The sequence below is a fragment of the Cadophora gregata genome (genome assembly GCF_030347475.1).
Source record: "Cadophora gregata isolate MNR1 chromosome Unknown scaffold_5, whole genome shotgun sequence".
NCBI lineage: Eukaryota > Fungi > Ascomycota > Leotiomycetes > Helotiales > Ploettnerulaceae > Cadophora > Cadophora gregata.
The window spans coordinates 2,853,019-2,877,865 of record NW_026695928.1 but is presented as its reverse complement, the minus strand read 5'-3'; the positions used below and the strand labels follow the sequence as shown (position 1 = coordinate 2,877,865).

General features: G+C 48.1%; 12 protein-coding genes across 12 annotated transcripts; 6 read left to right on the top strand and 6 right to left on the bottom strand.

The window, feature by feature from the left end:
• Positions 1-69: 69 nt before the first annotated feature.
• ONS95_011721 (uncharacterized protein) lies at positions 70-714 on the bottom strand (the record flags this gene model as incomplete). Its single annotated transcript, XM_058505348.1, has 1 exon — positions 70-714. One exon carries the CDS (start codon positions 712-714, stop codon positions 70-72), a length of 645 nt encoding a protein of 214 aa, XP_058359905.1.
• Positions 715-1,063: 349 nt separating this feature from the next.
• On the bottom strand, positions 1,064-2,854 carry ONS95_011720 (uncharacterized protein; the record flags this gene model as incomplete). Its single annotated transcript, XM_058505347.1, has 8 exons — positions 1,064-1,203; positions 1,253-1,346; positions 1,438-1,571; positions 1,619-1,844; positions 1,896-2,157; positions 2,189-2,420; positions 2,474-2,564; positions 2,624-2,854. The coding sequence occupies 8 exons, from the start codon at positions 2,852-2,854 to the stop codon at positions 1,064-1,066; spliced, it is 1,410 nt and encodes a 469-aa protein (XP_058359904.1).
• Positions 2,855-3,705: 851 nt separating this feature from the next.
• ONS95_011719 (uncharacterized protein) lies at positions 3,706-5,445 on the top strand (the record flags this gene model as incomplete). Its single annotated transcript, XM_058505346.1, has 2 exons — positions 3,706-5,174; positions 5,226-5,445. The coding sequence occupies 2 exons, from the start codon at positions 3,706-3,708 to the stop codon at positions 5,443-5,445; spliced, it is 1,689 nt and encodes a 562-aa protein (XP_058359903.1).
• A 323-nt stretch (positions 5,446-5,768) lies between these two features.
• Positions 5,769-6,587, top strand: ONS95_011718 (uncharacterized protein; the record flags this gene model as incomplete). Its single annotated transcript, XM_058505345.1, has 1 exon — positions 5,769-6,587. One exon carries the CDS (start codon positions 5,769-5,771, stop codon positions 6,585-6,587), a length of 819 nt encoding a protein of 272 aa, XP_058359902.1.
• A 754-nt stretch (positions 6,588-7,341) lies between these two features.
• On the bottom strand, positions 7,342-8,106 carry ONS95_011717 (uncharacterized protein; the record flags this gene model as incomplete). The annotated part of the gene is made up of 1 exon (XM_058505344.1): positions 7,342-8,106. One exon carries the CDS (start codon positions 8,104-8,106, stop codon positions 7,342-7,344), a length of 765 nt encoding a protein of 254 aa, XP_058359901.1.
• A 3,523-nt stretch (positions 8,107-11,629) lies between these two features.
• ONS95_011716 (uncharacterized protein) lies at positions 11,630-12,305 on the top strand (the record flags this gene model as incomplete). Its single annotated transcript, XM_058505343.1, has 4 exons — positions 11,630-11,646; positions 11,807-11,896; positions 11,992-12,030; positions 12,119-12,305. 4 exons carry the CDS (start codon positions 11,630-11,632, stop codon positions 12,303-12,305), a joined length of 333 nt encoding a protein of 110 aa, XP_058359900.1.
• Positions 12,306-13,418: 1,113 nt separating this feature from the next.
• ONS95_011715 (uncharacterized protein) lies at positions 13,419-14,119 on the bottom strand (the record flags this gene model as incomplete). Its single annotated transcript, XM_058505342.1, has 3 exons — positions 13,419-13,734; positions 13,845-13,993; positions 14,063-14,119. 3 exons carry the CDS (start codon positions 14,117-14,119, stop codon positions 13,419-13,421), a joined length of 522 nt encoding a protein of 173 aa, XP_058359899.1.
• Positions 14,120-14,503: 384 nt separating this feature from the next.
• On the top strand, positions 14,504-16,521 carry ONS95_011714 (uncharacterized protein). Its single transcript, XM_058505341.1, has 2 exons — positions 14,504-15,765; positions 15,820-16,521. The coding sequence occupies exons 1-2, from the start codon at positions 15,155-15,157 to the stop codon at positions 16,346-16,348; spliced, it is 1,140 nt and encodes a 379-aa protein (XP_058359898.1). The 5' UTR covers positions 14,504-15,154; the 3' UTR covers positions 16,349-16,521.
• A 776-nt stretch (positions 16,522-17,297) lies between these two features.
• Positions 17,298-17,888, top strand: ONS95_011713 (uncharacterized protein; the record flags this gene model as incomplete). Its single annotated transcript, XM_058505340.1, has 1 exon — positions 17,298-17,888. One exon carries the CDS (start codon positions 17,298-17,300, stop codon positions 17,886-17,888), a length of 591 nt encoding a protein of 196 aa, XP_058359897.1.
• A 334-nt stretch (positions 17,889-18,222) lies between these two features.
• ONS95_011712 (uncharacterized protein) lies at positions 18,223-19,085 on the top strand (the record flags this gene model as incomplete). Its single annotated transcript, XM_058505339.1, has 2 exons — positions 18,223-18,555; positions 18,621-19,085. 2 exons carry the CDS (start codon positions 18,223-18,225, stop codon positions 19,083-19,085), a joined length of 798 nt encoding a protein of 265 aa, XP_058359896.1.
• Positions 19,086-20,838: 1,753 nt separating this feature from the next.
• Positions 20,839-21,847, bottom strand: ONS95_011711 (uncharacterized protein; the record flags this gene model as incomplete). Its single annotated transcript, XM_058505338.1, has 2 exons — positions 20,839-21,471; positions 21,602-21,847. The coding sequence occupies 2 exons, from the start codon at positions 21,845-21,847 to the stop codon at positions 20,839-20,841; spliced, it is 879 nt and encodes a 292-aa protein (XP_058359895.1).
• A 737-nt stretch (positions 21,848-22,584) lies between these two features.
• ONS95_011710 (uncharacterized protein) lies at positions 22,585-23,646 on the bottom strand (the record flags this gene model as incomplete). Its single annotated transcript, XM_058505337.1, has 1 exon — positions 22,585-23,646. The coding sequence occupies one exon, from the start codon at positions 23,644-23,646 to the stop codon at positions 22,585-22,587; it is 1,062 nt and encodes a 353-aa protein (XP_058359894.1).
• Positions 23,647-24,847: the final 1,201 nt, after the last annotated feature.

Below are 24,847 nucleotides of genomic sequence, written 5' to 3'. Positions count from 1 at the left end.
AGAAGTCATTGAGAATTCAGTAAATGAAGCCAGACCCACTAGGATCTGAGTTCTGAATAATGTCTTTCACTAGAACCACTCTCCGCTGAGCTTTCGTCCTCTATCAAGTTCTCCGTCAGACTTTGTTATTGGACCATGATCTGTATCAGACATCCGATCCGATTCAGATCCAGATTCATGACCCGGGTCGGAACTACCTCCCAAACCAGTTGCGTAACGCGGGTCCAACGTTCGATCATGCTCCGCCATGGCGTTAGAACTCAACATCTGACTCAGAACAGACTCCTCATCAGAGGTCTCACTGGAGCTATCAGCCTTCCGCTTGAGAAGGCCCACCCGGAAGAAATCATGCGGATGCTCTTCACATGCCAGACGAACCTCACTCTCCACATCCACATCAAATTCCTCTCTCAACATTGTCTTGGAAATTGTGACTAGCAGAATCGACGGATCGGATTCAGGGCCCGTGACATGGAAGTTGCTGAAGAGCTCTGTGGTGACATACGGGATGTCGGATTCTAAGGTGATGACGGAAAAGACGTAGTCACCGATATCTTCGTCTTCCATGTAAACGGGGACCTTGGCACGGCAGGGGAGCTTGCCTTCTAGAGTGGAGATGACGAAATCGAGGAGTTTGTGGTCAGGGCTGGCGGTTGTTATGCGTATCTTTGCTGCGGAACAGCAGAAGACGTCGTTGTTGGCTGGAGGAGACATACTGGACTGGTCTATGGTAGTCTGTGCAAGGCTGGAGGTACTGTGAGGATGAAGACGCTATATTCATGGCTGAGCTGGTAGGATAGATATATGATGCTGCGAGGGATTGTTTATTTTGGCGTTGTCTAGTTCGAGCTGTTCCATTGTGTTGTCCCCGCTGATTGTTGCCAGCGACAATATGAGAATAAAGGGAAAGGCTCGCAGTCTTTGTACACTACAAGGATATTGTTACGAGATGAAGGAATTGTTCCGCATGTGCTGCAGTGTGGGCCACAAAGAAATAATTCACGTCAAACCGAAGTGGATTGCATTTCATCAACTGCTATGCTCATTGCTAAGTTCTTATCTTCTACATCTGATACTTGAAATGGATATTATCAAAGTCATTCATATCCGCCTCAGCATTCATCGCACCAATCCTGGCGCTCTCGTCAGGACTGATACCCATCTCAGCAATCTTCTTCGCCCGCCTCTTATTCTGACACGCGTCTAATCCATCATTAGCCAAATTCCTAATGTGCTCATCAGAAATACTTACAGTAAGTTCTCCAACACACCATCAAGGTGAACTCCACGCCATACATGACACCACAGACTGTAAGTCCTGGTATATATCTTGGTGCATCTTTGGCCTGGAAGACTTGAGCACCGATCGCATTGCCTACGCAATATGCGATGAACAGCAAGGCTGATGTAACGGAACCTGGGGGGGTGATGACTTACACAAATTAGGAAGACTTCCAAAAGTGGTGTCTGGTACAAAAACCATCTGACCCACAGGTTTCCAGTCTGAGGAAGGAGAGCGATGGCCATCATTCCAGTGAAAGCGGGAATGAGAGAGGCAAACATAAAGTAGACTATCGATGTCAGCATAAGATCTCGTAAGGTGGGACATCAACCGTACATCTGAGATTCGGCTTCTTCAATGTCGTGTTACCAGCGATGAGGAACCAAAGAATAGAAAATAAATATTCTGGGACAGTTCCCTTGACCAGAGTCTCGAGATTAGTGAAGCCAAACGAGACCCAAATCAGCTTTCCGAAAGTTGTCTTTCCCCCATTTGGAAGCGCATTGACGATCTGAACAAAGAAGAAGAACCAGGTCTGTGGATCTTTGAAAGTGTCGATGGCCTGTCTTTGTCAGTCATGCTTGGCAAAAATAAGTGAAATGACAATCCATACCTGGTCCCACTTCCACTCAGTCCTCTTCTGACGATCCGTTCCAGTCTGATTCGAGACGACTCTTGCAGCAGCAGCTCGCTTCTCATCAGCGTTCAGCCATCTGACTTCACTTGGCGTGCCCAGCGCAAAAGATACCAAGATCGAGTCAATAGTTGTCAATGATCCAAGGAAGAACGAAATCCCCTTCCACGGTGCAAGACCACCAGGGTGATTCTGGGCATGGGCACCAATTCCATAGTTAATCAAACCCGAAATGATGGCTCTCACAAGGTGTGTGCTCGCGAGATGTATACCGAGATCCGGTGATCAGTATGAACGTCGGAGAGATGGTACATTCGGGTGCTCCTTGGAGGGCTCGAAGGATCATAAGATCGGTCCAGTTCTTGCCGAAGGCTATACAGAGTACGATTATTCCCCAGAAGAACATGCAAAGTGAGAGGAATTTGCCGAGAGGGAATTTTTGCATGAGATAGTTGGCTGGTGCTTCGCAGACCATGTAGGCGAGGTAGAATAACGTCGTTAAGCCTAGGGTTTGGAATCAGTAAAGAATGATGAGATGAATCTGAAATTGGGCTTACATGAGAATTGTTGACCAACAAGATGTGTGTCTTTGCTGATGCCAAAGATGGCCTGTGTACTGATACCAGTTTTGTCTGCCTGTTGAGTGCCCTAGCAAATCTGAGTAAAATCAGTACGTGTCGAATATAAAGTTGACCGGCTTAACTTACCAACATGACTGGACGTAGATACAAATCTATCCTCCAAAGTAACTTGCGATATTGTTCTGCAGTGTATTCGCCTGCGGCTGCCACTGTGTCTGCCGCAATCTCCTCATCGGATCCCTTGTGCAACGAATTCGAATCCCCATTTTCAACGTCGCCCCCGATGCCTCTGGCAGGTTCAGCAATGGCATCCAGCTCCTTGCTCTCCTTTGTTTCAGTGGCTATGTGTGAGGCCATTTAAACGACAGCCAAATAGTTACCAGCTCAGTTTCCGTTCTCCGAGATGTGGATGAGAGGCGAATTGTTGACTTGCTAGGCAAGGCAGAATTTTATCTGCCTGACGGGCTTTCAAAAATCACCGGTATCGCATTACTCGGCCTTTCTTCACTAGCTTATCACAAGTGATGTCGAAATACGGATACCATCCGGACCCCATCCTTGAGATAAGAATTTGATGCCAAGAACTTGTGGTATGGGCTGTGGAGCAAAAGTGGACGACTCGGGTGGAGCTGCACTGGAGAGTAAACAAATATGGGGTTTGCTCCGGGAGGTTATCTTTTCTAAGGACATTGAAATGTGACAGTCTTCGACTTCAGCTGATGAGATGCGAAGAGATTGAGGACCATGTGATAATTTTACAAATATCCTTCACAGACATGAAAGAAGCAAAGCGAAGTGCCCTCAGTTATTTTTGCAGAAGAAGAAACTTGTGGTATGACTGGATTACAGTCATATTGCTTCCTGGCAATGTCTTCCCTGCCCAGCGTAGTGCCAGAATGCGGGGTTTGATGGTACTTTAGCATGGTGTTGCATCAATTTGGCCGCGGCGCAGGAGGTATAGCCTGATAAGTTGCAGTCAACAAGCCAGTTCTAACAACGATAGAAGGAAATTGACACGGAAGCGGATGCGGAATTTATGATCTTGGCCAGATTTAGTTATCTAAGCTTCCTTGGCTTCGGATATCCCTTTGTCTATCACCACCTACCCCTGAGTGTCTTGACTAGTGAGCTCGCTAATGACGCGATGTTTGGAGTCACTACAACCTCCCCACTCTTGAACAACTTTATAGAAGAATTGGAAATGCCAGATGGGGGAATCATGCAGAATTATTTTCAAGAAACAAAAACTTAAACTTCATTTCGCACAACAGAATGGGAAACGTATTATCACCATACAGCGTGACAGAACACGAAGTCAAGTTGCCCGGCAGCCGTGGCTAATCAAAGGACTAGAGTTCGATTCCAAAGTTCGTCGATACGCTGGAATTCCCTACGCTCTCCCACCCACAGGCGAATACAGATGGAAAAAGCCGCGTCCGATTCCCAAAGCCTACCGCTATGAAGACGGCCATGGCATTCCGTACGATGGCAGGAAATTCGGTCCAGTATGTCCTCAAGCAAAATTCGCTTCGATTGCAGAGCAAGGGAAATCAGAAGTGGTGTACAGCGAAGATTGTCTGCGAGTGAACATATGGACGCCGGTTGTGAAGCCTGGAGAAGAGGGGAAGAAGTGGCCGGTTATGTTGTGGCTGCATGGGGGTTGGTTTCAGATTGGCGATCCCTCACAGGAGGCGAGCATGGATCCCATAGAGTTGATTTCCACTGGTGGACTTAATGCGGTTTTTGTCGCCATTGGGTACAGACTGAACATTTTCGGGTTTCTGTCAAGCGAAGAGCTGAAAGAGGAGAGTGGCGATGGATCAGTAGGAAACTATGGTCTCTGGGATGAAAGACTCGCCATGGAGTGGGTTCACGAGAACATCTCTGCGTTTGGGGGAGACCCAAACAATGTCACTTTGGGAGGGAGAAGTGCTGGTGCATATGGAGTACATGCGCAAATCCTCCACGATTTCCGAAAGAATCCTTCACCGGCTGCTGGCGAGTCCTTGTTCAATCGTTTCTTGATGTTTTCAAACGCAATTCCCGCTCAACCACGACCACTTAAGGAAACACAGCCCCAATTCGAAGAAGTTTGTGACCACTTCAAGATATCAAAAGACCTCTCTGGAGCTGAGAAGCTTTCTATCCTGCGAAAGATCGACGCAAATGATTTGGTCGCCGCGATCAAGGACCTCGAGAACCACACTTTCCGACCAATCACAGATGAAGATTTTATCCTGTCGGGCATGATCGAGTATCAACGAAGCGGAGAGTTCGCGAAAGAGTTCAAGAAGCGTGGAATGAAGCTGCTGATTGGTGAAATGCTTAACGAAGAAAGTCTGTACTCGGTGTACAATCCTCCAGAACCCAATGAGGAATCCCTTCGGCTGCAAATCACAAATTATTATGGACCAACAACAGCTGATCGAGTGCTTCCTTGGTATAAAGTGCCAACAAGCAACGATAAGAGGGAGTGGTTGGCACTGTACGGTAGTATAATCTCCGATGGCCAAGTTCGTGCACCCTCGAGGTTTTTGGTAAACTCGTTGATTAAACACGGAGTCGATGTCAAGGATATCTGGAGGTATCAAATCGCGTATAGGATGTCATTCATCGACGAGAAGACTGCACCAATGGAATGGGGTGTGACGCATGCGATGGACAGACCTGTTTGGAAGTAAGTTCAGGAATTTTGTCTCGACTCTTGATCGTGACTAATCTCATCTAGCTTTTCCATACATCATGGTCCAACTCCCGATGAGCGAGTTCTATTGGAGGACTGGATCCGTGACCTGGTTGCTTTTGTAAACGACGAAAAAGATTATTCGTACGGTACCAACAAGATTGACGAGTTTAAAGTCATGACTCCGGAAAAGAAGATTGAAATTCGGAAGGATGCCAGATGGTCCGAGTTGCTGAAGCTAGCTGACCACTTTTCTGGACCTTAAATATCAGTCCTGCCCGGGAAAGACACTCATATATATATTAAAGTGGCGACAACCCATCCAATTATCTAGATCGATTGAGCCTTATATTCTCATTTCGACAGAAACTGATATAATTAAATTTGTCTCTGTAGATGTGTCTTAAGTTTCATGCCCGTGCCACTATATCGGCCAGCGCTGCTTAGTCAGCAACATTGATCTCAACTCTTCGTCATGAAAGTGACCTCCAGCATTGCACCAGCACCACACACCGGCATTATCCGAACCCAAGAGTGCTGTTCATCCATCAAAAATAAGAGTCATGTCTACAGCACCATATTTGTCTGATGATTGTGAATCGTGACAGGTCAACGTCACAAGACCCTGCACCGATACCAAGCTGCACTCAGCTCCAGATATTTCATCCCCAAGGACAGTCAACGATGGGCTCCATCCTAAAGCCCACCAGATACGTCTACAATATCCACGCTGTGTTAGAGCCTAGCTCCTGCACTGGTATAAGATCCCTGATCGACAAATATAACCAACCCGAGTATCGTACGCCAAGACTATACCCTTCACAAGAATCCACATGGTCTCACATAACACTCTTCCGACTCCCAGCACTCGACCCCAACATCTGTCGGCGTGCGGTATCTAAAGCCTCGAAACGGTTCCCGCCATTTGAAATCACCTTCACAAGACCTTATCGCATGTCCACAGGATCAGAAGGGAAGAACGACTACGTCGCGCTAGAGTACTGGTCTTACGAGCTCTCTGAGATCGTGCAAAAACTCCGGAAAGAACTGATTGGTGTTGTTGACGAGTATGGGAAAACAGCAACTGCTCATCTTGGGGACAGGAAAGGGAGAAGTGTGCGGAGGAAACTCATTGAGGAATTGCACGATGAGTCGCCGCATGTGACTGTCGCGTCGAAATTGTATGAGGAGCAAAGTGGGAGGATTTTGAAAGATCTGAGACGGAGCTTTGGGGACGTTGGGAGTGCTTCTAAATTTACTGTGAAGGCTACTGGGTTGGAATTTGTGGAGTTGAATGCAGATGGGATGAGGCCACGGTATTTGCAGTCGGATGAGTTTCCATTTCAACCTCGAGATGCGGAAAAATCGGACTCGGGAGGAGGTGTTGAAAACCTCACGCCGGAGTGACGAGACGCTGCTGAAGGAATTGGCAACCTAATCAATCAGTCAGATCGATCTCCGACTTCCAGAATGCTCCACGACAGCGGTCAATTGAGAGTAATTGTGTGCTAAAAGCGAAAGATCGGGTGGTAGCGACAGCTAGACAGACATCCAGGAAGTTCTCTCCTCAAAATTTCCACAGATCGGGAGTCACATTGTGGCTGAAATGTATGATGAGACTAGGGATGTACGAATACACAGCTTGGCTTGGACGTCAATTGCCAAACATGAATCGTGAAGGGCGATATTGGGACCTTGGTGATATATCTATTGAGAAAGCGCGGTATCTGAACCAAGGAGTCCATTTTCATATTGTCACTGCGAGACGGTTTGAGCTCAACAGAAGCCGAGGATGCTGCGCAAGGAGCATCAGGGTGTTCAGACAAATCACAAGGCCGCTGTCTTGTAGCAAGTTTGTGACCCTGAATTGTCCGGTAAGTTAGCTGCTTGACCAGATATACAATCACTGTATATTTTTTGGTTGTATACTGAGATTATCTGAATTGATAGATATGATCGTCGACCGACCACACAAACCGAGGACAACCTCTTGAGTTGCAGTCTAATAACTCAGAACCCAAGCTATATCATCAATATCAGAGCCGCAAGTTCAACTTGCCGGATGTACATCGCAACCATGATGCAAATGCCCCCAAAATAAACCGTACGACCTTATATAGCAATACATAACCTCATCAAAACATAATCATAAACATGCAGCTCACAACCTCTGCAGTGGCACCCCTCCCTCCCGTCCAACTCTCTCCCAAAACCTCCTCAGCCCCAACACCTTCGCTCTAGTCGGCGCTTCCCTCTCCTTCCTATCCTCCCTCCTCAGCGCCCCCCACCTCGGCCTCTCCCACTCCCTCATCTCCCTCTCACCCCTCCCAAACCTCCTCGCCATCCTCATAACATTAACATCTGGCTTCTGCTCCTCCTCCAAACCCCTCTTCTCCACAACCTCAGACCCCCTCCTCCCCCACTCCTCGACCCACCCCCTCAGTCGATCTTTAACCCTCTCCCTCTCCACCCTTCTCTTAACCTCCACCAGCGCAGGCGCCAGCCCACTATACATATACCCACCTCCTCTCTTCCCACTACTTCCCACCCAACACTCCCCTGGCAGAACCCCCATCCTAACCAACTCCTCCGCGCTCGGCCGTTTCAAAAGCTGTCTATTCAATTTAATCCTGATGAGATTCCTACCTAGCGATCTTGCTGCAAGCGTAGTACGTGTGATATAGATACGATGCGCCATGAGATCTGCCAGAGATGGGCGAAGCGGGAGGGAGTGAGAGAGAGAGATGGAGGCGCGGTGGAGGCGTGTGGTGTGTAGGAGCGGGTCGAGGGAGAGAGAACGGAGGGGGTGAGAGGTGCGGGTTAAGGTTAGGAGGTCGGGGATGTCGAGGAAAGAGAGGATATGGAGGAGGAGTTCGGAGGGGAGGGTTGGGAGAGTTGGAGGAGTACTGTTGGAGGTGGTAGCCATAACTTCTGGATGAGTCTCGCGGCTTGATATCGTGAAGAGGCGCTTAGTTCGGACTGAAGCGTAGAGGTTTAAAGTGTCATGACTTGAGATAGAATAGGAGACGATGCAATGTCGTGGGTTTGCAGGTGGTGCTACTGTTGTTTCTTGAGTCGTGCTGTGGTATAAGTCGTGGTGATGTTGTTGTCGTCGTTGCTTTAGCGGGGTACCTAAAGCACGTCCCGATCCGAAGCGTCATCTGAGACAGGGAAAGGATCAGATGAGGAACATATGCGACGCTAACGCCATTGTCATGTGCATCGTATGGACTTCATTCCTGGCGATTATTTGATACTGCTCAGAAGCGTCTCACGTCCTTATGAGAATCCAGTCTCATTGTATCAAATACGAGCTTCAAGTGTTGGGCATGTCACGTGCATCGTCATGTGAGAAAGGGCCAGACGACAGGCCCCTTTTTCTATGACATTTTCGGTGAATGTTGGGTAGATTACTCTCGGAGAAAGGACAAAAGAACGAGGCGAAAGAGAGAATCATCGAGGGATATTTACATCAACAGTATTACCGATATTCCGCGATGAACGCGACTCTGACTGCCCACTATTCATTGAAAAAAAAAACACCGAGTGGCCACTGGGCCACCTCTTCGCGTCCTCTCGTCGAGCCTCAAATGCCACCACCCTTCCATTGGGCCCTGGGTCCAGGGCTGGCGACCTCCAAGTCTGCCTACGCCCGCCAGCTCATCGACATGACCGAGTCCTCATCCGATCTCGACCACGCGTGCCAGCCAATCTTTCCCCCAGCCCTGCTTTGAGTTGTATGGAGAGTCCTCCTTTAGCCCCAAGCCGGTGTGCAGCATCCGTCGCTCACATCAGCTAACTTTCCTTCCCTGACATGCTTCCTGCAGTGCTATCTGCAGCTTCTACTAGCTTCGCATGAGTAGCTTTTGCCAGCCAGCTCATCTCCTCCCGCCAAATCAGACGTCGACCCACACAACCCCGCCGAGTCTTGTTGATACCCTCGCTGTCTGCCGGCAATTGGGGCCTTTATTGCGTCCGAAGAAGCCTCCTCTGACCCTTCCTCCAATCACAGAGGGAAGCGATGAATCGTGAGGCTGGACTGCACTTTAAATTCTCTCACATGCTATTTTGCGCTGCGATTGGGCAGGTTGTACAAAGGACTCCCGCAGTCCACATCGACTAATTGCCACATGATTTCAACAGGACCCGACAGTTGGGACCAAAGTGACGACAAACTTAAACCTCTTCTAAGAGTCTCTTTGCGAGTGTTGGGGCAGCAGACGTCATGCCATCCTTGAAGCGAGAGTCTGGGATCTGCAAAGTTTACTGATTATCTGAGGTCTCGCCTGGCCGGCGAATTGTGACCTTGTTTACCTCTAATGCTAGCTCTCACTGCGTGGGGAATGGCCAAAATTGTTTTGTAAACAATGCCCAGGGGCGAGTTCATCTGCGTCCAACATCTTCTTTGCATGAGGCAACGTCTGCGGACTGACTGTGAGCATGAACCAGTGCTAGGCCCTTGTTTGTGCTCGGGACGCCTTTCATCGTAGATGATTCAGGATCAATATCCAAATGATCCTTGATCCCGTCACTCCCCTTCCAACTCCGCCTCGAAATGCAAGTGCAGTCAGCTTCAATCAGCCTAGGGGCGGTGTGATGTGAAGCCTGCAGTCTCTGCATTTCTTTTGCCACTGGAAAAAACCAGCCATCATGACGGTCGAAGCCTGAAATGCGAGCAATAAATGTTCGAAGGAGTGATCATCAGGCTAGCTCGTCTCCTAAAGAAGTCTTCGGACAGGCAGGCCGCAACCGTGTTCCTTTTTTGCCGTGGAGTTACCCCTTTCCTTGAATTTGACATGGAACCAGTCGAAAGCAGAGTGCTGTCAAATGTGACAGAAACGCAGAAATGACTAGAAGGCTTTTCGTTGGTTTGCCTAACCCAGGTGGAAAGCCTTAATATTTTTCAAGTAAGAGTCGAAAACAGATCAGCCAAACTCAGTCCGCCACGTCAGAGTCTCTCGGGAAGGAAATTCCTCCAATTCTTTAGCGAAAGTTTGAGTTCTCTGACTAGTGAGTGGCGAGATGGTTGGAAGATCTGCAGATGAACTTGTCGAGCTCGGGGCTCGTGTTGGGTTTCCTGCAGAGACTTGATATGTAGTCAATCATGCCGCTGCTATCGGTGACAACACATCGCTGCATACTCATCGACGACGGAGGGGTTATTGAGAGTTCGATGCGAGTTCAATGCGGCCCCCTGAAGGTGCAGAGAACGACCCATTTGTCCACGGTGAGTAACAGTCACCAGACTGCTCATTCATGTCATGTCCAACCCACCAACGCCACTTGCAAGACCTCCTGTCGAATAAGGCTCACAAGTTTCTCTCAAGACGGCCGGATATGAATGTCCTTAGTCGATGTTGAAATGATGCGGCGGGCCGGGGCACACCGAGCTGGAGCTTGCGCGAAAGAAAACATAGCCAGCCGAGAAATTCTCGCCACACTATTACCAGCATCATCGTGATATTAAGACAGTGGCTTGTCACCATCCATCCTGGTTGGATGTATTTGAGATCTTGAGGCATTTTCGTGTCCTGCTTGAGCAGAAGCCATTCTACTAAGATGATGATGGCTGTGGTCTCCTGAAGGGCTTCCGTCCGTCCCGTGGCCGACCTTGAACGCAACGGACCTGGTAGACCCACATAACAGAATCAACATGCCAGATCCTAAGAAGGTAGACGGGATCGAACCTGGGAAGTCAGAAGCAGATGCATTGACACCTGGTAATGTGATGAGTTAGCGTGTGAATGTGCAGACTCCATGGACGTGCAAGTCTGCCTCAATCACCCTCCAACATGAGAGCATCGTGAGCTGGCAATTGAGCTTTGACCACTCGTCCTATCACGGCCAAAACTGAATTACCTTGACGAGGGGCCGTTCTACCCGAATAGAGGCAGGGACGGCAAGACTGGACCTTGATGATGGGTGGGTAAGGATGCGATAGGTGGCGATTCAGGGATGCATGCAGAGAGCATGGCATTGAACTTTCGCCCAGGTCTGTGATGGGATCGTTGCATATTGTATGCGTTGTTCGGTGGCTTGACTTCGTAAGATGATCGCGAAACGGCGTGGGAATGAGAGCCTGAGTGGGGTTGCGAAGAGCCGACCGAAGAAACGAACGATCCCCAATCACCCAGTCGATCAGAAATCGAGGATAAATACCTCCTTGACGCCCGCGTCTATAGCTGTTTGGTCCCCAGAATCAGCAACCAGACTTTCCCAACCACTCGACTCTTCTGAACTCACATCATTCTCAAACTGTCATCGTCCAAATCATCAAGACCAAACATTCATCTTGTTCGCCAATCCTCGGACACCAAGAACAGTATCCACACTGAAAAGAAACTTTTGTCGATAGCCAGTAAGTTGTGAGATGCGACTCAAATTTTGTTTCAAGATCGACCCAACCTCGAGGCCAAGCTGACGAGCACCTTCGCAGAACCTTCCCAAAAATGTGCTTCTACGACAAGTAAGTTTCGATTCCTTCCATGTTTCCTTCAAGTGGCATTCGATGGGAATAACGCACGGGCTCCCAGAAGATTCCAAGGCGGCTCTGGAAATTTTTGGCATTCCTATTTCGCGATTCTGTCGAATGTGACGTCGCGAACCAAATCTGACTTCTGAAACAGTTATATAATGGCTTGCAGCTGTGGAAAGTGGGGTCATTTCAGACAACATTGCTCCAAGGAGTACCGTACTGGAGAGACTTGTGGCATGAAGTAAGTCCATTCCCAAACTTTCGAGGTCCTGACGAGTATCCACTTGCAGACGCGCTCTCGCAGAATTGAAATACCAATTGACGCATTATTTTCAGACTCGTGATGACCCGATACTCGAAACCAGAAAAGTGCAAGTAAGTCGTGACCAGATTCCTTGTTTTTGTCCCGTGTTGCAATCTCGATCAACCGCTCGGGCCCCGATCTGACCAATCAACTGTCTAGGATCTGCATCAAGATTGACACAAAGATGCGAAGCATCCAGAAAGAACAAGACAAGATTGATCGCTGGAGACACGAGGACGGCCGCAGCGCTTCCATCGACAAAGCTGAAGGCAATATCGAACATCTGCGAAGTGAGGTAGAAGGCCTCTGCTACGAGCGTGACCAGAAGAGAATGTCATTGAGATAGTGAGTAATCCATGAGTTCGGGGCCTGTATCATGACCGAAAGACTGACGGCGCCGCAGAACTATCGCAAGATGATGGTGTGGAGCTTGAAATGATTGGGCGTTTGGAGATTTTCTCTTGTCATTCTTTGTATGGCAGGCGGATGGAACGGGCCGTGATTGGCATGCGGGGCGTCTTGGAGGATTTCCTATCGTCACTCTCTCTTTCTCTTGATGAACTAGGGCGTTGTTAATGACAATTGTTCTTGGCGTTTGGAATGACAGGATGAGAATTGAAGGAAAATGGGCTCTGGACCAGAATAGCAATAGTGTGTAACGCTGAAACGGCCTTGACAATCTCCGCGAGTTCCAAGATGCCTGGCCTTCCCACGGCGTGACCTGGCGCTGTCTGAAGTGCGGAGTGACCGGGCGCTTAGCCAACCCACTGTTTCAGCGACAACGTGACATTTCCGTCGTCGCAAGGGATGGCCGCAGGCATCGCAACAGACAGGCACTTGATCAGCATTGTTGCGTTAGATGAACGGTGTAGAGGTAGTGGGCATCGTGTGGGTGAAGGAGCTGAGGTAGTTGAGAGATGGAAGAAGGAAGAAAAGGATGAGCCGTCGGTGAGTTGGCTTTGGGCGGATGTTGATTTCGGCTTAAGCGAGCGCCTAGTTTAGTCTGGGATGAACGATGCACGCAGCAGTGGTAAATATCAGCACTGAGCAAAGAAAAGGATTCAAGCAAAAGAGAACAAATTCATGTGCAGATAATGCAGAGGAAATCTTCTGCTCTTTATGAGATGGGCGAGAGGGTGCTGATGTACTGTGTGTAGGGGACGTGGCTAAAGCCGAATGGACCTCGCTCGCAGCCCGACTGCAGAGGCGTGAGAGCAATATGATAGGCTCCAGCAAAAGTCTGAGCAGCCACTGAAAAGTCGTAGTGGACAAAGAGAATGCTTGATTGATACAACGCATAGATGATTCCGCTTAGGTGGACAACCAATATCCAGTAATCCCTCTTTCACCACTGCAGCGAGATCAAGGCCAGCGTACCGCATGAAGGTGGGTATCGCAATCAGCAGTAACGCCCCGACGCCGTGGCACAAAAACAATCCGGATGTAGATCAGAACCATGTCATCTCATGGCCGAGTCTGCATCTGCGAACCCTCCCAGCAATGCTCCTATGCCTTCTGATTTGACAGGCGTGTGTCCCTTCATTTCCTCCACGTCTTCATCGTCCGATATCCAACCTTCTGAGGCAATGGGGGTGTGATCTGTAGGGAAATGATTGGCCTTGCTCGATGGGTCTCCTGCAGAGATCTCTGCCAGCACGTCCTGATACCGTACCAATCTAGCATCTTGGGCGGGGAATAGAGTGCTGGTCGCGGTGGGGGATGCAGCGGGTGGGATGGCGTTTTGCGGTACCATGGCAAAGATGTCAACCAGGTGGCTAGAAATAGAGATTAGCTGCCTGTTTAATATCTGCAGCAAGGAATTGAGGGTGTGCGGGTTTCGTGTCTCTTCTCGTCCCAAGCAGCAGTAGAAGCGCTAGACACTCACTTCGATGTCAAAGTGACAATCTTCTGAAGCGCCTCGTTTTCTCGTTGGACTTCTTGAGGATCTGCCTGTATTACACCTGCATTGTTTTCTCCGAAGCTGCCATAGTGGTTTGCGTGTGGATCGTCAAAGAGAAGTCTCGATTGCTCGTCCTGCCCAGCGAAAAGGAGTCAGTCAATTGTTCTTTTCAAGCGTATGGCACAGGGCAAGACAGCAGCTACCTCGTCCGAAAGATCATGGTCCCGTTCACGGCCAAGGCATGAAGAGCAGGCGCCCATGGTCGCGAAGGGGGAGGATGGGAAATTGGCTTGGTTGCGAAGGGGCGGATCGGATCAGTCAGATCAGCTTGCTCAACGCCCGCTCTCCAATGGCACGCAACGAGCTCATCAGGAGGGGGGACGAGGCGCGCGGGATATCCAAGGATCGATATGAAGAGACACGCAGGACCTATGCAAGGTAAACAAAGGGATGTCTGGTTGCGTTCATCCTTTATTGATTGAGGGATGATGGGATTTGGGTGCCGACAGAAACTCGCGTGGGTCTTGCCAGCTCCTCAGGATCAATTATTATCCGCCACAGAAGCTAAGCTAAAGGCGGCAAAGCGTCTGTCAACCTTATTTATCCCTCTTGCCTCACGTCTCTCCCTCTCCTTAATGCTCTCCCTCCTCTGACCCTCGCCAGTTTTTTCATCTCGTCAGAATCCCAATGTTACCAACTCGTGAACCAACACGTGCTACATGTCAAATCATTTACGATATGGTTTTAAGCATAATGATGTGCAGTTATGCAAAGCATATCTCAAGGTCTATTCGATTCGTGTCAAAGGGCAACATGGTAGCCTGCATATGGCTCGTAGGGTCCTCACCACTTCTACATCAGCCGTGTCTCCACGTCGTATGATCAATTGGGAAGAAAATTATATTCAGAATTCTTCAATTATGCAGCTGTGCGATAGTACACTGGACCAAATGCATGTATTTCAGTAACTGCTATGTCTTTCATTCTAGCTAGGGATATCACCAATACTGCCAGCCAACCCCTTGGAACCTGAGTCCTGTCCAGGAGCAAGGAACCCAAGACATTGTTAATGTCTTCCATTTTCACTATTGCTTGTTCATTTGTGTCTTCGCTAACTCCACCTCTTCGGGAGGCCTTCTTATAAGAAGACCATCTCAGCTCATGGTACACTCTTTACCACATCACCAGTCATCTGCTTCACTCTCTCTTGTTCTGTATTCTCTGCATCATTGCTCATTACGTTCTATCCAATACCCTCTCTATCATTGAACAGATCACGCTTACAAAACTACAAAATGTCTCTCAAGGCCAGCCTCATGGCGTTCGTCGTCATTGGACTTTCTTCTCACACCACAGCAACTGATCTCCATGGTGCACAACCACTTTGTCCTGCATCCTGCATTCAAACAGTCACGGTCACTGCAACTGCATCTTGCACAGATGTACCTCCAACTTCGCAAACTTCCTCCACAGCGCCTTTAGTAACCTATACCAATGCCGGACACTACTTCAATGCTTCATCGACCCACTCCTCTGCGATTTCTTATACTACTCCTATTACCCCTGAATCTAGCTCGTCTATCCAATCATTCCACACCCACAACAGTGGTGTATCTGATCCCGATGTTACTTCGACGCCGTCAAACCACTTCTCCTACTCCTATTTCAGCCCTCCAAACCCAACCCTCACGAGCAAATCAAACGACATTGATTCAACGAAGATCCTCTCTACTATTACTCCAACCTCTGGCATTCCTGTTTATCCGACCGGCAAGCCAAATCGCTGCCACCACAACAACAACTGTCTCCGACAATTCATACGCAACCCGCAAGTGTCTGACTTCTGTGCAACATACACAACTACAATCAACACCGCCACTACCGGCTTACCAGACTATGTTTCCAAGTAAGTATTCTTACATCCATCATCTTATATTGTTCATATACTTACAACTGCCAGGTGCCACGCTGATCCAAGCCGGATCTCATCAGCCTGCTCCTGTATCGCAACCACCAGCATCGCAATTTCCAGCATCGCAACCTCCAGCATCGCAACCTCCAACATCGCAACTTCCAGTATCGCTAGCTCCAGCATTGTCAGCTCCAGTATCGCAACCTCCAGCATTGACAGCTCCAACATTGCCAGCTCCAGTATCGCAACCTCCAGTATCGCCACCTCCACCAAGCCAGCCCACACCAACCCTGAGACAACCAAGACCGCCGGGGGCGTTTACGTCACCGGCCCCTACTACCCTATTCCCCCACCTGTTACCACTGAAGGCTGCTCCGTACCCAGCGTCGTCTTCGAGACTTACACCATGACCACTATTGTTTCGGTCACTGTCAGCGCGGATGCACATACATCAACGTCTTTGGATGCCCCTGAGACGGAAGCTGAGAGTGCGACAAGCTCGGCTGGAATCTTGAGTTCTACTTCAGTTGCGGAGGTTGACTCCAGCTCAGCATCGCCTATTACATCGACCCGCTAAGATAACCAACAAGTCGAGAACTAAGGGGGAGAGAGAGATTGGGCACTAGGGACAGAGACCACAGTGTGAAAGGGGTAATGCATGGAGAGGGAAGTCTGATTTTGCATTGTTTTGACGCATCGGAGTTATTGGGTAGTTAATAGAATAGAGGAATAGCATAGTAATACAGAGTGTTCACTGATCAGAGTTTCGCATAACGTGTAGATTGGAGCCACACCCAGGCCGGTTCGTCAGTCGTCCTCACAGACTTACATGCTTCTACAAGTTCTTTCAGAAATATCATTCTGCGTTTCCCTTTCTACGCAGGTTCGGCTCTTCTTTGTTTGAAGGAACGTCTAACCTGTGACACGTCACTGGCAAATGAGAGCCCGTTGCTTCAACCAGTGCTAAGTGGTGTCGGCAATCACTTAAGGTTGGAAGAATAATACTGCGCTCCACTCGAAGATTCGTGGTACTCATGGTATCCTGAAGTTAGTAATGCCTACAAGACAATCTCATCAAGTTCGCATTATAGCACATTTTCGAGGTGTATTGTTGTCAAGTCACGATACAAGCAGCCCCCAATGGCACTAGCATGGTGTGGCTCGCTCCCGACTAGTTTTAGTGCAGCCACACATACTCAATATTAGCTGCTGTTTCATGAATCTCGTCCCTAAACATATTCTCAGAGATCTGAGATTGCGGTTTGGCACACTTTTTGGACTCTAGAGGGTCTATTTTTAGTCGTTTTCATATAGCGTTTTGGCCGTTAACTCTTTCTTAGGGGAAATGATCACGGGTTCAGGATCATAACCCTAAGGGCCTTCAGACAAATCTGGTAGCGATACAAGCCTAGCTATCTCAGCTTACATAAAGTGTTCACAGTAAATAAAAATGTTCTCTCCAAGTAGTCAAAGTTGATCCGGTGAAGCTTGGCATCTTCTGTGTCGTACCTTGCTCCTTCCGAATCATGTTCAGAACACCTTTCAGTCGCCGCCCACCCAAGGCACAACGAATTCAACTTGCCAATCTCCCTAAAGAAATCTTAATTCACGTTCTCTCATACCTCTCATCATGGGATTATCTCTCCCTGGCCCACACATCCCACGGCTACCGGACCTTCATCAACTGCAACGCCAACGATATCTGCCTCGCAGCCATGACAAACCAGCCGGAATGCTCGACCTACCCAATCTCCATCACAGTCGACGATCGCAGATGTTTCTACTGCCTTCGTCTAGGCCTCGTCCTCTTAAAGAAAAGATTCCGCGCCTTCCAGCATACCCCAAGATTGTGGAAACCCAAGCCGCTTCCGGTATTCATTTTGTATCTCGAGGAGAATAGCCGATGTCTTGAGCCGAGAGTGGCGAGTGCATATGCAAGGCACATACTTGGAGAGCTAATTGAGATTAGATGGATGGATATTGGAGGGTTAACCCATCGGAGGAAGAAGGGGGTGAAGACTGTCACTCTTCACTTGGAGGAGAATTCGATTTTAACGAGTAGATGGTTCAAGGTTTGGGTAGATGGGCCTTTAATGTTGAAGCCCTCGGAAGATTAAGTATTTGATTCAAAATGGAATGCTACTTCTTGAACACCGTTCCAGCCAGATACTGCCCTCTGTGACGATTCGTCGCGAGCCAATGGGTCGTTTTGAACCGTGATTGCAGGCATCTGTATGTGACCATGATCATTCACCTGACATCTTCAGGCTTACTCTTTATTCAACCTCTGGACCGTCAGTGGATGATTTGAACTTCATGCCCTGTTCCTTGATCAAGGTACCTACCAAGTCTCTCAGGCATCACTATCGTAGCCCAAGGACGAGCTTAAGCAAGTGGTTTACAGTCCCACAACTTTCTACTCCTCGGACTCTAAATACCCGCGTCTTCGAAATGCGTCTTCTAGCTTCATCAACCGTCACTTTCGAAGAACTTGCTTCCTTGGAGTCCCTTATGATTAGCTACTACAAGAAGCAAGTCGCAATGACTACCGATCAGGAAGTCGCTTTGGAGGCTCGGGTCATGATCACTTCACCAAATTTAGTCACCATGCCGGCTGAAATTCTCTTAGAGATCACACACCACGTCCCCCAATCTTCCCTCGGTGATGTAGCTCATACTTGCTCTAAGCTTCGAAACCTTGCCAAGAAGCATGGGCCAAGTATCTGTAACAAGAGCGTCGCCGCATACCACTCAACTGCCATCGAGTTGTTCAAGATCGAAAAGGTGAGCTGTTCCTATAACCAGCTTTTCAAGAGATCACTTGCAAGACTTTTTGTTAATGCTAGCAGCAGAACGCTTCGAACTGGTACCTCCCAACCAGAAAACTCTTCCTTGAAACTGATTGCCTCGCCCGAAACCGCATTACCACCAAGTACAAGATGCCACGCCACATCAATGGTCGCATGCACATAGTCCCAGGCCGAACATACATGAAGGCACACTTTGAAGTGGACTTGCTGCTTCCCGGTCCCCAGCTCTGCAATTTCCTGGATGTGCACAACCAAGGCATTCAAGCCATGCGTCGCCAATTCCTCACAAAGACCTTTGAGACAAAGGAAGACAAGACAATGACGGAAGAGAACTTCATCACATGGATTGCTAACTGGGCCATCGTCCCCCCTATCTATAACAAGGGAGCAAAAAAGATGGGAATGGCATGGTACTACGGTCCGTTTAGTGCTGGCCAGTTGAAGGGTGGTGAATATATCACTGTGCCTGTTGCCTTCCCTGCTGCTTCCCTGCCGCCTCGATGAAGGATGCCAAGAAGAAGCGTAGCAAAGTGTTGAAAGGGCTCTACATCTTGACTCAAGCCAGAAGTCATCTGCAATACACCCCTCTAGTTCGTGTTTCTGCTTGCGCGTACGTGATGAGACGTTACACTTCTGTAAGAGTATGGAAGCGATTTGATGAGGCGTTAACCCAAGTACAAATCAAATACAAGAGCCTTATCGCCTCACGACAAGTATCCTGACTACTCACTCAAACCTTTCTATGCCGTGAAACGACTCTAAGTCTCTTTCTGTGTCAAGCTCACCTTTATATTATCTATCTGCAGTCCATTAAAGCTATTCAGGAACGCCCGACGCTTTCAATCTCCCTCTCTTACCTTTTCGCCTGTAGAATCTAGGAGTCTCTATTGACTCGTCTTGGTATCCAGATATTGCTAGAATGTCAACAGCATTAAGAAACACCTAACTTCTTACTGGCTGACCTTGCCAAAATATGCTTCACGATATTAACAACCGCTACTAACCTGCTTTCTATTCCAAAATCCTCGGACGATCTTTTCCATCTGTAATTTCCTATTCCTAAACTATTTCTCTACTTGAAGACCTCAAATTGATTTTGTGTATATGCATTGATCACCTTGCGGCTTACCACGCCTACACTTCTCGCCTTTTGACGACCTCGGCTACTTCTTCGAGACAAATGCAACAAAAAATTCGTTTGTAAATTGCAGTTACCTCTTTTCGTTGCTAGCCTGCAAGATTTCAAGATCGAGGTGATTGGGAATGATGGTGGGGAGGGCAGAGGCCTCGAGATAAAGAGGCAGCCGCCTCACCCCTGTCTTCAGCGTACATTCTCTTTGTTTGAGAAAAGTCCCATTCCTTCCGACCCCTAGATGCCCACTGTACTCGGAATGAAGACTTTCGAGAAATAATTTAATTCTATTCATAGTCTGCTTTCGCACTCCCTCTTCAAATTCCTGTCATGAGCCCGATCACATTTTATTGCGTGACCGATCATGCGAGCTCTCCTCACCCTGGACACAAATCATGGATAATACGAGCAATTCAGTTAACAGTGTCTCAATTGACTTTTCCTGCCGCAATCACGCTACCGCAGTCATCGCCTCGAAATTCAATGCGCTCATCATCACTAAAGACTACCTCTCCAACCTCTGTCCCGAGCTCCTTTTGGGAATCCTCTCCTACCTACCGTCCTCCAACTTCCTTTCCCTTGTCCAAACAAATCACCGTCTGCGAAATATCATCAAAATAAACGCTTCATATATCTGTAATAGAGTCATCAAGAAGAGATATGCCTTTGTACCAGCATTACTGGAGACAAAGATAGTGAATGGCTGGCTCACACCAACACACCCTGCCATCCTGGCGTGCGAAGAGTATATGATCACGCAAAGATTACTGGGGCGGCAAAATTACCCACAACAGTATTACGGAGACGCTTATCTGCAGCTCAGAGTTTCGGAACCTGGTCCGCAGTATCTGCGTGTTCTCGAAATATTCGGTGATCAAATTATGGCATGCTTCCATTGTCATACTGTGTCTCAGGGTGGAGCTGCAGATGCACAGTCTCTGTGGCGGAGAAATCTGCCATTCACCAAGGAGATAGATCGAATCGCTGCAGAAATGTTAGAGGAGGTGAACCCTATACCGCGGAAACGAAAGTCCTTGTAGTCTAGATAAGCATAGTCGTGGAGACCTTTACCTCGCAAAGGAGCTGGTAGATTATTAGAGACAAACGGACTAAAGGCTCTAGATATCATTTGAATTCCTTGCCCTCGAAATTCATGTGCTCCCGATCCTCGGCCCTGTCCAGTATCTCCTGCAATCTCTTCACTGAGCCCTCCCTACCCGAAGGATCTTGATCATAATACCAAGTGATAGCTCCCGATTCCAATCTTGGAGTAAAAATTTTTCCATGTGCCTTTGGCTTCACGTACCAAGGTCTTGTCAGCGCAGAGAGACACGCAATGACAACATCCTCCCGAATAGCACCAGCTGACACTCCAGTTTCCACATCCTTTATAATCATCACTATGCCCATCTCCAAGCCAAACAGAAGCGCTGGCCCTGGTTCCATGAAGCTCACGCCAGGTTCATAAAGATGCTCAGTTCCTGTAAGGCCTTGAGAGTGTATGACCAGCGACCACCATTTATGCTCGCTATTGCGGAGACTCGCAAGTTGAGGGCCGCTGGGCGTCAACCATTTCGACGAGAGAGAAGCTGAGGGATCCAGGCCGAGATACATTGCTTGTTCGGGATACCGGGTTTTGATGACGAAGTTGCAGAGGAGAGCAGCGTTTTCTTTGAGGAATGCGACGCGAAGTCCTGCGTTGTGTTTGCTCAGCTTCTTGAGATCGTGCCATTTGGCAATGGGAGTCCAGATCAATCGCTAGATAACATGTCAGCAATGTTCGGAAGTGCAAGAATCCGTGATACGAGGAGACAGGAAGAATTTTGACCCAATAAAATAAAGGGCGTTGGAGTTGTTGTAATCTTGAGACACATATTTATGAACGGACCTGAATGGCAGTAGCCGAGCTCATCCTTTCCAAATGCTCTGGGTCTCGAGATAGTTGCTTCAAAGGGTTGGTGGTTCCAGCGATGAGGAGCTCCTGGAAAATGATTGTATCAACATGTTCGGTGAGATTCGCGTTTGAAACAGCAACGCAGGGCTCATCTCGAATGACCACAGGTTGACTTTTATTATTATCGACGTCTGTCATCGGGGTATCCTTTAGAGGCAAGGTTGAAGTGGAGTTCGGCATTGAGGTTGTTCTAGACGAGATCCTTTAGAAGACCTTTGACTTCGATGTCGAGCTGGGAAATGAATGGAATTTCGCAGTGTTCTCGAGCTTCAAGTCAGGTATGATTGAATATGAAGGAGGAAAGACTGTTTAGAGACCTCGCTCTTGCCATGTTCAGCGTCTCGGATGATATTGATTGTTTAATTCACTCTCGCAATGATAAGCTGACGCTGCAAAGAATTCCTTGGCAGCTTTCGACAGATTAGCATATCAACCCATATCTCCACATGAATCGCATCTAAGATCTGGTCCTTCGGATTCGCTCTAGAGTCTTACGGAATTCCTCAAGCCTTCCTTCTCTAGGAAGGGGGTGATTCATTGCTGATTACAGACAATGACGCTGCTCATGAAGCATGATTGAGACTATTTATTACTCTGATGTTATTGTTCCCATATTGAAGGTTTATTTCATAGTAATGTGGGGTTCTGAATATCTGTCATACCGTTATCAAAGGAAGCAAACTGGCCTTCGCATTAAATAGCATCAATTTTGAACAATTCGGATTGACGATAGCACATTACCACAAAAATACAATATCCCCAAGACGGCAACTTGAAATTTTTCATTTCAAGAACAACTCAATGCTCTTGACGAGGAGGTTTGGGAAATGATATACATTAAAGAATAAGAAACTACAGAAAAAGATGAACTATCTGTGACGGCCTTCATCCACGACCCATCGATATCCACCAAGATATCATTCTATGACCCTGGTGACAACGATCCTCGGCATGGGCAACGTCCAAATCGTCCCATCATCGTTCACATCATCACCATCAAGGTCGACAGCTCTAATAAGCTCCTCCCCATCCTTGGCGCCCCTCAGTAAAGCTTTCGTGGTCAACTGTTCACCAGAGCTGAAACCACTCCATGCGTCATTCAGTTCTTCATCCGTTTCTCCAGATAACATACTCATATCCACAAATTCCTCCTCATCGCTGGAGACGTCAAAGACTTCCTTGCGCCGCCCACTGTCGATCCTCTCATAAGATATTGTCTCCCCATTCCACTTCCAAACTCCGACTTCCTCTACCCTTGGCTCTCTCTTTGCTGCCAACTCCCGCTCACTAAGAATATCAGCAACAGTCTTCCGATCTACAAACCTCATTTCAATCTCCTTGACGTCATGGAAGTTGTCCAAGATCCACTCCCAAAGGTCACACCAGTCATCTTTCTCGGTGTGAAAGCTGTGGCGGAAAGCTTCGGCTAAATGGTCCATCGCCTTGACATCCATCCTCAACTTTCTTAGACTGCCCATGAAGCGACGTCCTGGGTCGGTCCTATTTAAATGTGCAAGAACCGAGCAGCACCTTGTATTGAACCAAGCCATACTCCTCAAGTTCCGTTCTACAAACAATTGGAGGTCAGTAGTCCATGGCCCGCGGTATAGAAGCGTCTGATTCATTGCAGGCGCCATGATCCAGGATTTGTGCAAGATCTCTGGGCGGAATAGTGCTGTGATATCCATGTAATCAATGTCTTGGTTGAAGATGACTTTGAATCTCTCCCAAGCACTGCCTTGGTGCGTGACAAAGCGTTTTTGGAGAATGGTGCGGGAGAGGTAACATGTCGAAAGGAGCGCGGATGAAGAGATGCCACTTTGTAAACAGATTGATTGAGGTTCGGCTGCAGAATGCTCGAAGATCATGATTTGCAGCTCCTTAGGTAGGGAACTGAAGCGAGGGAATGTTTTTGGTACAGGAGTCCGGACATAACCAGTGTCGAGCGATGATGGCTCGGCTTCTGAGGCAGAAGGCATTTTGGTGATCATACCTGGAGTCTTAGTAGGGTTAACGGTGTATTTGTGGTGGGAGCTATTACGAATATAGTTGTTATGATATAAGTTGATGGATACTGGGGCAGTTTGAGGATGGCTATGTGTGTTTAAGATGCATCTGGGACGAATTCCCGGAGGTGGGCTGGGGGCACTGTATACTCTCAGATTTGAATTTGGACTGCGTAGTCGCATATAACATCGGGTAGTGGCATCGTGAGCTTAGACTCTCTTTATTTGCAGATATTCTGGAATATTTGCTATACCCCTGCTAGTCATCCTTAGCCTACCTGTCCAACGTCAACGAAGCGTTGAGATCTTTAAAACTTTTGCATCGACACGAAATCCTGGAATTAAACCGACTGAATCTCCGAGAGCAAAATTGTATAGAAAGCTCGGTACTTTTCTCTCTCTCGTGTCTCTACCAAAATTGCGCCCTCGGTCGCCCCAACTAACATAGTCTCATGATTGTTTACTTGACAGCGGAGCAGAAGGGCCCTGCGGGGCTAAGCGAGAATGCCTCAAACCCAACTTGCTTTGGCCTACCCCCTTTCTAATGGCCATAGCAGACATAACATAGAATGGTAAAAATTATAAAAGACGAGAGAAATGTTGCTGTCGTATTAGTACGTTGGTATGGCTTCGTATTTAACGATGTTAGAATGATAAGTTTGAATAATTCTCGTACTAGACCCGAGGATGTGGAAAGCTAATCCGTACGCTAGTTATTCCGAACCGTTATTAACAAGCCTGAGGACTAAACGACCATAAGCTAGAACAAACTAATCCATTGGTTTCCAGAGCCCTAGACATTCTAGTGTATCTCACGCACATACTCGTGAATTATAACTGCGCAAAATTTCATTCTGGGCTGAACATCTACTCTAGTTTCCCCAATCACGCCGAACTAAAGGAGACAATATTCACCCGACTCAAGTGAATAATATGGCAGTCACAGAGAAGCCCAGACCTTCAAGGCTATTCCCCGGAAGACCAGCTACAGAGTTCCGATTGTTCTGCAGACTGCCACCCGAGCTCCGGGTTATGATATACAGCATAGCGGCTGCCGAGCCGCGAATCTTGCGGCTGGATCTCGGTATCGACACACCTCCCGCACTACTGCATACCTGTAGCGAGAGCCGAGTAGAAATGAAGAGATATTTCACGATGCATCAGGGCAGAATTT